At 36.1% G+C, this 12,617-nt stretch overlaps 1 protein-coding gene and 1 non-coding gene across 2 annotated transcripts in view; both read right to left on the bottom strand.

Annotated features, from left to right (window-relative positions):
• The window catches only part of ITFG1 (integrin alpha FG-GAP repeat containing 1), a 206,856-nt gene that overhangs the window by 44,900 nt on the left and 149,339 nt on the right, over window positions 1-12,617 (bottom strand). The window contains exon 13 of the mRNA XM_010982627.3: window positions 4,844-4,887. Coding sequence (XP_010980929.3) covers window positions 4,844-4,887 — 44 coding nt within the window. The remainder of the gene's footprint in view (window positions 1-4,843; window positions 4,888-12,617) is intronic.
• Window positions 141-243, bottom strand: LOC116155045 (U6 spliceosomal RNA). The gene has a single exon (XR_004139076.1). It is a non-coding gene; the product is annotated as a U6 spliceosomal RNA (small nuclear RNA).

The raw sequence follows: 12,617 nt of genomic DNA, 5'->3' as shown, positions 1-12,617 counted from the left end.
TCTTAACGAAAACTTATGTGGGAGTGTAGTAAGCAGAATAATTATCCCCTAAACAGGTTCATATCCTAATTCCCAGAACTTGCTAAATATAATGCTGCAAGTGGACTTTGCAGATGTGATTAAGGGTTTTTTTTCCCCTTAAAAATATGGAATGCTTGCTGAATTTGCATGTCATCCTCGTGCAGGGGCCATGGTTATCTTCTCTGTATTGTTCCAATTTTAGTATATTTGCTGCTGAAGCAAGCACATGATTAAGGATCTTGAGATGGGGAGATTACTTTGGATTATCCAGGTGGGCTCAATGTAATCACAAGGGTTCTTATAAGTGAAAGAAGAAGGCTAGATGGGTTAGGGTCAGGAATTTGAAGATGCTATACTGTTGGATTTGGAGAGGGAGGCAGGGGCCAGGAGCCAAGGAATGTAGGAGACCTCATGAAGTTCATGAAAGGTAAGGGAATGGATTCTCCCCAAAGCCTCCAGAAAGAATGGAGCCCTGCTGATGCCTTGATTTTAGCTCAGTGTCAACCACATATGGGGTTCTGACCTCAACTGTACAAGAATAAATCTGTGTTGTTTTAAGCCACTAAGTTTATGGTAATTTGTTAGCAGCAAGAGAAAACTAACATAAATGGGTACCCATTAGTACCCATTCCCTGTTATATACATGTGGACAAAGAGACCTGACAAAAGTTAAATAATTTTCCCAAAGTTACGTGGATAGTTGAAGAAATTCTCACTTTATCTTCTTATTTGCTCTTTGAGGTAGAAGACAAGGTCAGTTACTGAGAACTGGAAGTTGGGGTTGGATGTAAAGGAAATTGGAAAATATCTAAAATAGTTCTTATGAAAAATAAGAATTTCCAGTCTCATATGTAAATTCCTTATCTCACACTAAAGTATTTACAGAATATAAGATATGACGAATTTGCCTTAAAATTATCTAAGGGAGGCCGTGAGGGGAATAAGTAGTGGGTGGGGGTATAGGTGAAATAAGACTGGGTATGCGGGGGTAGTGTTCCAGCTGGATGGTAGTATTGGCACAGGGAGTTTTATACTACTGTATATTTTTAACCATATTTAAAATTTTTCAAAAAAAGTTAAAAACACAATTCAAGGTAAAGAGTAAAAAATGTCACAGAGGAAGATATACTGAAAAAGCCATGAAGTAACAAAACAAAAACAACTTTTAAAATAAAGCAACACTGACTGACAGAGAACCTATTAGTGGTGCCTGAGGAAGAGCTGGGTAGGGAAGGAGGGCCAGGGAAGGTGGGAAAGAGGGACAGCCAAGGGGCACGAAAAACTGTTGGATGTGATATACTCGTTATTTTGATATTAGTTATCGATCATCTCTGTGTATCCATAAAAAGATATATTGCATATATACATATATATTATATATGTCATAACATCAAATCAAATATATCAAATGTGTACAGTTTTATTGCATGTCAATTATACTGCAATAAAGCTATAAGAAATAAACAAACAAAATGAAGCAATACTGATAAAAATTCAAGGAGAGCTTCTGGTTTCTGGTCTGACATGTAAAAAGCTTGGAAGTTGTTATTCCTGTACTCATAGCAAAAAAAGCTGAAGAAACTGAAAATCAACTCTATTTAGATGCATCAGAGAACTGAGGTCACAGGGCAAACTGTTACCCTGAAAACTGAGAGAGGCAGACACAGAGAATCACAGCTTACTGGGAGCAGAATTCTAGAAGCAGAAGACTGAAATTGGAGCCAGTACTGGTAGGAACACTTAAACTGTGATTGAGAAATTGCTGGAGAATCAGTTAAAACAGTTTGAGAGTTCAAAACTCTGGGGGAGACAGGGAGGCAGTCTTAGAGGAACCCCACACTTTTGTAACTTTTACCTCCAGGAGTTCATCAAATTCTCAAGGGGAAGTTTGGGGGAAAAACCCCTCATGCTTCTAGCACAGAGAAGGGCAAGAAAACATTTAAAAATATGCCCAGAGCTCTCTGTTCTCCTTAACGATAGCTTGCCCTTAAGGAAAACTATTTTACCAGAGCTCAAGTAATTTGGGTTTTACTAAAGCCTAACCTGGGGGAAAGGAAATAACTAACTTCAGCCTCCTCTAGCTTTCCTGTTTAACCTGCAGGGGAGGGGAAGCTCAGAAGCACCTGTGCAAGTCGCAGCCCAGGGATACAGGCTCACTAAGACTGAGACTTAATCACAGAGTTATAGGATGCTTCTCCTACTGTAGTGCTATACTTCACAACCACATCAATTGGGCTCCTGTTTAATAATGAGATTACAGTTAACAGAACTGCAAACTTCAGACCCATTTAAGAGGGTGTCTGTAGGGTGACATAAAGACAACAGAGGAGACAAAAAAGACACTAGAGGAAAATTTTGCCTTTGACAGCACAGCTACTGCAAACAGTAACACAGTCTATTTCCCAGCCAGATAAACATAAAACCTCATAATAAAGGCTTATCTACCAGTTTCTTTCATCCAATACATCATGTCTGGCTCTCAACAAAAAATTTCAAGGCATGCTAGCAGGCAGAAAACACAGTTTGAATAGACAAAGCAAGCATCAGAACCAAATTCAGATATGGCATGGATGCTGGAATTATCAGACCAGAAATTTAAAATCATTATGATTAACAAGATAAAGGCTCTAATGGAAAAAAGGAGACAGCGTGCGAGAAAAGATTGTTAATTTAGGCAGAGAGATGGAAACTCTAAGAAAAATCAAAAGGAAGTGGTAGAAATAAAAGATACTGCAACAGAAATAAAGAATGCCTCTGATGAGCTCATCAGTAGATTAGACACAGCCAAGGAAAGGATCAGTGAACTTGAAGATAAAACAACAGAAACCTCCAAAACTGAACTCCAAAGAGGGAAACTGATGAAAAGACGGAACAGAGTATCCAAGAACTCTGGGAAAATTATCAAGGTGTAACATGTGTTGTGGGACTACCAGAAGGAAAAGGAGGAGAGAAAAGAACAGAAGAAGGATCTGAACTTCAAAGAAAGTAATGAATGAATGGGAGGCAGAGGATGAATAAATGGATGAATGGGAGGCACTCGCAGAAAAGCCCAAAGGTGCTGGGTTGTTAGAGTAGTCATTCTAAGAACAGCTCTGCACGCTGGACTTTACTTATGTCGCTTTCTAAATGGTTCTGTTCTCCATACAATAGAAGTGGGTGTTAGTTTAGGATGAGGAGCATTAGTGACCTTAGAAGTATAACCTGCCCTAATCAAACAGCCTTTCCTATCAAAATTTCTGCTAAAATTTGTGGGTAAAAAAAATGGGCTCAATTTCAACTTTTTAAAGTTCTTTGATTGACCATGTAATGAAAGAGCCATACAGTGGGGATATGGTCAATAAGAAAAGAAGAGGAACAAAGGGTCTGAATAGTTCACAAATTGGTTAGACAATACCTGAATAAACAAGTCCATCTTTAGCCCCCAATTAATCAGACTTGCATTCAATTAAAAAAATAGACTTTATTTTTATAGTTTTTGATTCACAGTAAAAATTAGGTGGGAAGTACAGATTTCCCACATACCCTCTGCACTTCCCCTCCTCAGAGCCTCCCCCACTGTACACCTACATTTTTATAATGATATGGAAGCAGATAGGTTTGACCAGGTACTCATATCATTCACAGTGGATGTCGTGACACAGTGTCCAGACCTTCCCTTCAGGACTGAGGCAGTATTCCCTGAGCTGCTCCAAGTGTTGGCTGCTAACAGCTCATAGCTGAGTTCTTACCTAGAAATTCTTACCTAGAAATTTTCTTAACCAAAGGGAGCTGGCTTGTACAAATTATAACCCCTTCCTAGAGACTGCCTGCATGCAATATCTGGTTCATGCAGGACCATCTTAGAAAAACCATCCTAGCTCCACAGCTCATACACCAACTTCTCCTTCAGCCAGTCCTGCTTTCCTAACTACTCCAGAGATGTTGCTCTCAAGAAGAGTCTAGATTAAACCTTTCCATGCAAATCTCTGGGTCAGGGTCTGCTTCCACATGTCTTAAATATGGGAAGTTTCCCAATCATACATAAAACATTGATAATGAGGTAGTGCTTTAAAGGGTTATTAAAAATATGAAACTCTAATCAGAACATCTAGTTCTGTGTTTTAGTTTTATTAATTAATGGCTCTATGATTTTGGATAACTTATTTCTATGAGCCTTAAGTTTCCTCACCTTTAAATAAGGTATATAATTCCTTATGAAACAAGGGTTATTATGAGGACCCAAACAGGGATATAGCAACACACGTGCATGCACTCATGCTTTTAAATATAATGTAATATTCTTATTACAATTTACATGAACTGGAAATTTCAAAAACTAAGCCTAATTATTTTCACATTTTGTTATTTCATGGAAATATTCCATTAGACAGCAAGTCAGTATTAAGATTTTACCCCCCAAAATTCATTAATTGTCTACTACATGCCTGGCCCCGTGCTATGAACCAGGTATACAAAGACAGCACGGTTCTTGGCCTCAAGGGATTGCAGTCTAGTGTGGAGAGGCATTAAATACAAACAGAGTGTGATCAAGCATTATACATGCCAAAATGGCAGTGATATGCCCAGAAATAATGGGAGGTGTGGTCAATTTTCCAAAAAAAATCAGAAAGTCTTCATAAAGGAAGTGAACCTTAGGTAAGAAATTTTTTAGTAAAGGTACTTTATTCCCAGTAAACTTTACTTGAGCACTGAAGGATACTTTAATCACTTCTAAAAGTAACAACAATTTGATTTAACCTATAACAACTATTTTGTGTGCATCTATTTACCATGCAGAGAATTTTCGCAGAAATATTTACAACTGAGAATTAAGGTTACTTACTGTTATCTTACGAGGGCAGTCATTAGAACAGAAACCACTAAGAACTGTGGAAAAATTAAAAAAAAAAACTATTATTACTGTTAGAATGTAAACTTACATTTAAAGTAAGCTCTAATTTTTCCCCTAAAATCTATTATGCCCGACTGATTCATGATCATAAGTAGAAACCAATTTAATTTCTTTAGATCTGAGGAAATTAAATTTCTGTTGTTCACTTTATGCCAACACATCTAAAGCCTTTATTAAGCAGTCAAGATGGTGCCATTTTGTGAAATACATAGGTGAGATAATTAATCATGGTTATATCATACCTACTGTTGGTAGTAGGTTCTACTTTATAATTGGTTAGCTAAATTCCCAGGATGACTCAGGATCTGACAGAGAAGTGCCAAATGCAAACCAATTAAAATGTATACAAATGAACCCAAATAGAGTATTTAGCATTTCATATCTCAGACTAGACTATTTCCATTTATCTAGTCAAAGTTCCTGGGTCAAAGAGTTTGGGCAGCCCTGATAACTTGTACAGAGAACACACCTATAAAATAATTCATGGGCCTACAACAAATATACAAAAATTATGATACCTTTTTCTATAATCACCCAAAAAGAAAAAGCTTGAATATCTGAACATTCTATAACTAACACAAGTTTTGAAATATAACTACACTACTACCATCTCATGTGAACTAATTCCTTTGTAAGAAGGCAGACTATTAAATATGTGCTATTAAATATTCTATATGTTATAAATTAAAAGAAGACAGCTGACAATACTTAGGACTGACTTCTCAGTAAGCATGAATTATATCAATAATAATTGTGATTACTGGCTAGTTCAAATATATCCATAGGAAAATGGTTCCTTATGTTTATTTATATTCTACAAATGTGAAATGACAGTCATTCTAATAGAAATAGTATACTTAGGCAGGGTATATAGAGTACAAAGGCATCAAGAAATGAATGTGACATTTCATCACAAAAGAAGATACTTGTTCATTTACTATAATACTTACATTAAATACAACTTGAGGAAACAGTGAAATGTTTTATACTTGTAAAACAATTTTCAATTTAAGTTTATTTACCCCAGCACAGTGCCTCTTTTATTCTCAAACACTCCATGACCTTACTTCTCCCTCTCCTTTGTTCCTCTTCCCTCAACTCTAGGCAGTCATTAATACTTCACTTGTCCCAAAGTGATTTTCATAAACCTTCATTAAAACGTTATCATGCTGAATAGCAAATTATTTACTCACAAGTCTGTCTCTGTACCAGGATGCAAGCTCTGTATAATTTTATTCTTACTTTCTCAGGGCCTAGCCCAATATATTTACTTAATAAACACTTGTTAGGGAGGGAAAGGATGAATTATTCAGTAAACGGTACTGGATAATTGGCTAGTTGGAGGAAAATAAAGTTAGACTTTGATGTATAAAATAAAAATTACATTTGGCAAAGACACGGCTAATATAAAGAACTCTTGCACTTCAATAATAAAAAGAGAAATCAATGAAAGGATGGGCAAAGGATCTGAATAGGCATTTCTCCAAAGATTATACAGAAATATCAAAAGCTCATAAAAAGATGCTCAGCATCATTAGTGATAAGGGATATACAAACCGAAACCACAATGAAATGCAGACCGTTCACACTATCCAAGAGATGGAAGTAACCCAAATGAACGCCCACTGGCAGAAGAGTGGCTAAACAAAATGTGGTATGAACTCAGAGTGGAAATGAATACTATCCCACTTTAAAAAGGAAAGAAATTCTGTCACATGCTATAACATGAATGAACTTTGAGGGCATTATGCTAATTAAATCAAACATAAAAAGACAAATACTGTATCGAAAGTTGTCAAATTCAGAGAAACAAAACAGAATGGTGGTTACCAGAGGTTGAGGGTAAGGGAAGAGGGGCAGTTGTTAAATGGGTACAGAGTTTCAGATTTGCAAGGTGAAAAAGTTCTGGAGATCTGTTTCACAACAATGTGAAACACTTAACACTACTAAACTGTACACTTAAAAATGGCTAAGATAGTAAATTTTATGTTACCACACACAAAAAATGGTAAAGATGTTAAAAAAAGCAAAACAAACCCCCAGTGAGATATCACTTCACATCCATTAGGATGGGTATAATCAAAAAGTCAGATAAAAACAAATTTTAGTGACGATGTAGAGAAATTGGATCTCTCATACATTTCTGGTGGGAATGTAAAATGGTCGAGCTACTTTGGAAAACTCTGGCAATTCCTTGAAAAGATGAACAAAGAGTTCCCATTTAATCCAACAGTTTCATTCCTAGGTATATATCAACAGGAATTAAAATATATGTCCACACAAAAACTTGTACATGAATGTTCACAGCAGTATTATTCATAATAGCCAAAAGGAAACCATCCAAATGTCCATCAAATGATGGATAAACAAAATGTGGTATTATTTATATAATGGGATATTTGACAATTAAAAGAAATAAAGTACTGATGCATGCTACAGCACAGAAGGACCTTGAAAACATTATCTCAGTGAAAGAAGTCAGATCACATATTATATGAACCCATTTACATGAAATATCCAGGATAGACAAATCTATGGATATAGAAAGTAGTGGCTGCCTAGGGCTGGGGATGGGGGATTGAGGGTGGTAGCTAAAGGGCACAGGGTTTCTCCTACGGTGATGAAAATGTTCTACAATTGATTCTGTGAATATGGTAAAAGCCACTGAATTGTGTATTTCAAATGGGCGAATGGTATGGTATGTAAATTATACCTCAGTAGAGCTATCGTGGTGTTACAGAATTAAAAAAGATATCACAAAATTAAAAAAAAAACAAACCAAATGACCGGGGGCTGTGAACTTTTAAAAAAAACATACAAAGTGATACTATTGCTAATACACAAAGAGCTTCTAGATATGAGTTAGAAGATAATCTAATAAAACCAAAGGGTATCAAGAAATAATATCCAGAAGATAAAGTACCAATAATCAAAAAACCATGAAGAAAGATACTCAGCCTCACTAGTCAGGGGAAAAAATCAATTTTATACCTAACAAAAAGGCAAAAAGAACCCCATAAAATGTCTGTAGGAAAAACAATAAAGTCAAAGATAAATGGCAAGCTATGAAGAATATTTATAATGTATATCACAAAGGAATAATTTCCCTAATATATGCTATGGTGCATTTATAAATCAGTAAGAAAATGAAAAAGGACAAGGGCCGTTCATAGAAAGAAAAAATACGGATGGCTCTTGAACACATGGAAAGACGCTGAACTATGCTCAGTATAAGAAAAATGCAAAACAAGAAAACACTTTTCACTTTGTAATTGGCAAAACTCAAAAAGCGTAATAATCCACTGGGTTGGTGAAGGTGATAGGAAATGTTCATTCTCCTACACTGTAAGCAGAAGTGTAAACTGATATGATTCCTATGAAGGGACATTTGTTAAAACAAAAAATGCAAGGTTCAAAACCAGGCAGAATTAACCTAAGGTTCTGGAAATTAAATTAGCAGTTACCTGTAGGTAAACTGGGTTAGTAACAAAAAAGCAGGGCATGAGGAAGCTTCTGGTTGCTGGTATCATGTTCTTCTTGATCTGAGTATATTTTCATGTGTGCATTTATTTACTTAGTGAAAATTTACAGACCTGTGTACTTATGTACATTTTTCTGTATGTACGCTATATTTCAATAATGCTTATTTAAAAAATGCACATATATTATTTTTAGTAATTCAGTTTTCAGGAATTCATCCTTTAAGGATATTCCCTGTGGCATCATTTGTAATAATAACCATAAGAGATTGAATATGATCTGATATCTATCAATAAGGAACTCATTAAATTATGCTGTGTCCATACTATGTGACACTATTTAGTGGTTAAAACAAGATAGCTTTAGATTATATTGTTATGGTATAATCTCCAAGATATACTGTTAAGTGGAGAAAGCAAAGTCTAGAACTATCATCTATGTAAAATAAAAATGTTTACATATATGTGCTTGTATATGCATAAAATATCCTGGACACAAAGAAGAGGTTGTTTTTGGGGAGAGGAACTGGACCACTGGGAAACAGGGTGAAAGGGGGACTTACTTTTCACCATTATATTCTTTTATATTTTTTTCACCATTTGCATGTATTACTTTTTCTAAAAACAAATTTATTAGTGAAATAAAAATGTACAGCTCTTAGATGAAAATGTGGTAAACTGGACAGTGTCATATGCTGGTGGGAATATAAATGTGTACAACTTTTGAGAAAGGTAATTTGGTATTATCTGTTAACACTAAAAACATAGCCCCTCAACTCATCAGTTTCACGTGTATGAAATACTGGAAATTACCTATGTATTGACTGAGAGAGAAAATGCTTAATAAATTATGGAACATCTATAGTATTATGGAATGACATGGCTCTATTAAAAGAATGAGACACCTATAAGTGCTGACTTCAAAGGGTATTCATACTCTCTTGCTAAGGTGGAAAAAAAAAAGATGCAGGCAAATATGTTCAGTAAGATTCTATTTACAAATGTTAAGTGTTGGATGAATTTCACAGACATAATAGTGAACAACAGAAGCCAGACACAAAGAGAACATACTGTACGACTGCATTTAAATAACATTCAGAAATGGAAAAACTAATCTATGGTGACAGAAATCAGAACAGTAGTCACACTCCTGCAGCGAATGTTGGCTGGGCAGGGGAATACGAGGGGCCTTTCTGGGGTGCTGGAAATATTGTATCTTGATTGTGGCTACAAGGGAGAATATCTCTGTAAAATCTCACCAAGCTATGCACTTTCACCCTATTTCCTCCCATTGCCACAACTTTCTTTCTACTGTCTCACACTTTACATGTAGATGACTGTATTCCAAGGCCTGACCTCTTAGGTCAGACTTTTTTTTTTTTAATGAACATCTACTTTTTCTTCTGAATATTGCTGCAAAATTCACCTTCTTAATCTACACATTTGATCACAGACTGATGAAGAATTTTAATACAGTAATGGTTATATGTGTCAACTTAACTAGGCCATGAGGTGCCCAGATATATAGTCAATCGTTATTTTAGTTGTTTCTGTGGCGGTGTTTTGGATAAGATTAACATTTAATCATTACATTGAGTAAAACAGATTTCTCTTCATAATGTGTGTGGGTCTCATCCAACCAGTTGAAGGCCTAAATAGAACAAAAGCCGACCTTTTCCTGAGTAAGAACTCTCCTGCCTTATGGCCTTCAAACTAGGACATGAGGTTTTTCTGCCTGATGAACTGGGATATCACTTTTTCCTGGTTCTCAGCTGCCTGCTGGCCTTTTGACTCAAACTGGGATGTTGGTTCTGCAGATTTTGCACTTGCCAGCTTCCATAACTATGTGAATCAATTACTTATAATCTCTCTCTCTTGTTCTCTATTTTCTATTGGTTCTGTTTCTCTGGAGAACCCTGACTAATTCAATTAAGTATCTGCAGTTAAAGGTTCACTGACAAAATCTCCTCTTTGTGATAGCTGCCCATGTATCAATGGATACTATCAACATTGTCTCTTACTAATCTTCAACACAGTACAAGAAGGCGAGTTAGTTTCTACTTCTTACTATCTGCTCATTCTTTATTACTGTGATCACGGCCTCCCACTCCTGGAATGTTAACTACCCATTTTGGTCTTTCCAAATCTTAACCATCTTTCAGCATCTAGGTTCCCACCTATCATCGTCACAGAAGCCTTCTTTGACCTTAATAATCTTGTAGCATATATAATTCCATTCAACATTCGAGTATAAAGCTCGTTTTACTGCTCTTTAGCTATTTACATGCATGTATCTTCCTCTTCCAAGCAGACAGATTCCTGTTGATAGCAATAAATGCTTGCTGCATAATAGATCTTCACTGAGAAAAACTGACTAGGAGTCAAAAGCCCAGACAACATAATATGCAGTGGGGGAGAATATGCTGGACACAGTGACTGTAAGTGCTAATAAACAGATTTCCAAAACCCCCTTCAGACATATTTTTATAGCAATTTTATTGAGATATAATTCACACACCATTGTATTCACCCATTTAAAGTGTCCTATTCATTAGTTTTTAGTATATTCCCAGAGCTGTGCAACTCTCACCACAATCAGTTTTCATCACCACAAAAAGGAAACCCGGTGCCCTTCAGCTATCATGCCCCACTTTCCACCCCCGGCCCAAAGCAACCACTGATCTACCAGTCACTTCCTATGTCTATATGTTTTTTGAATATTTTGAATACATGTTATTTTAGGAAAAAAAAATTTAAAATATAGAGAAGTAAAAAGAAGAAAATAAAAATCACTTGTAACCCATCCATATGTTGTTTCCAATTTGTTGTAAGGTATTACACTGTCAAGGACTGAATGTCAGGCCCTGCCCCCTCAAGTTCTGTGTGGCTGTACTTGGAGATGGGGCCTCTCAGGAAGATATTAAGGTTAAATGAGGTCTTGGGGGTGGAGTCCTGATCTGATAGTATTAGTGTCCCTATAAGAAGCTTGCTCTCTTGTTCTCTCTCCCCCACGAGCACAAAGAGGGGGTCAAGTGAGCACACAGCAAGATGGGGGGCCTACAAGCTAAGAGGAGAGACCTCAGAATGAAGTCGACCTTGCTGGCACCTTGACCTTGCAATTCCCCACCCCCGGAATTGGGAGAAATAAATCTCTGTTGTTTAAGCTGCCCAGCCTGCGGTGCTTTGTTATGGTGACTGGAACAGACTAAGATGTACAAATACCAAAAAAAAAATTATTTTTTCACGTAAATGAAATCATATGACACACAGTTTTGTCATCTTCTCTTGGTTAGTGTAACCTAAGCTTTTCCCGCATCATTAAATACACATACATGTACACAGACCCACTTATCTCATTAGGGTATTTAGGTTCTCCTCCACCCTATAATCCAACATTTTATCCTCTTAAAAACACCAGCGAAGATCACTTTTACAGACATGGTGCAGTATACACAAATCTTTGGCATATCTCTGACAATTTCCTTGCGATAAGTTCACAGAAATATAATTATTTCTGGGTTTAAGCTTAAAGCTTTGGGCATATATAGTGAAACTATCCTCTAGAAAGGTTACCAAGCATCTTTTTAGCAAACATTCACTGATGTTCTGGTAAGTGCCAAACTCTGAACATGAATTTGCTTTCATGCATGCTCTTCCTTAATCCTCACAGCAAGGCTGTGAGGTAAGTCTAACTGCCATCTCCCCCATCCCCTACCTTTTGCTTTTTTTTTTTTTTTCTGAAGAGGAACGAGAAGCTTGGGCCAGTACATTACTCAAGATCACAAAAGGAATGGCCCTCTTCTGAAAGACCTTGTGGCTGCTAGACACTAACTCATTTAAAAAACACATTATTATACTTTCATAGCAGATGGGAAGTCAATGGAAAATTAGATTATTTTATTTTCTGTACAAGATAAAATGTCTTGTTTAGCATAGTTGAGAGTATTTACTTGAAATTACATTAACAGTCTCTTTCATTTTGTTTATAGCAAGCTAAAAATTGGGTTCCTGTATCTATTTCTGTTGTTTAGAAGACTTCCTCTACTGAATTTGAAGTTTCACATTATAGCACATAATAGGATGAAAATGATAAGATTTAAATGTATACATATGCACATATCACACATATGTATCATATGAGAATAACAAATTTTTATTGCACTTTGCATTTTTATACTTCTCAGACATTGCAGATTTCTTAAAATTTTATTTTTTCTACAAATTGA

This window comes from Camelus dromedarius, chromosome 9 (genome assembly GCF_036321535.1).
Source record: "Camelus dromedarius isolate mCamDro1 chromosome 9, mCamDro1.pat, whole genome shotgun sequence".
Taxonomy (NCBI): Eukaryota; Metazoa; Chordata; class Mammalia; order Artiodactyla; family Camelidae; genus Camelus; species Camelus dromedarius.
This window is presented reverse-complemented; position numbering and strand designations above follow the sequence as displayed.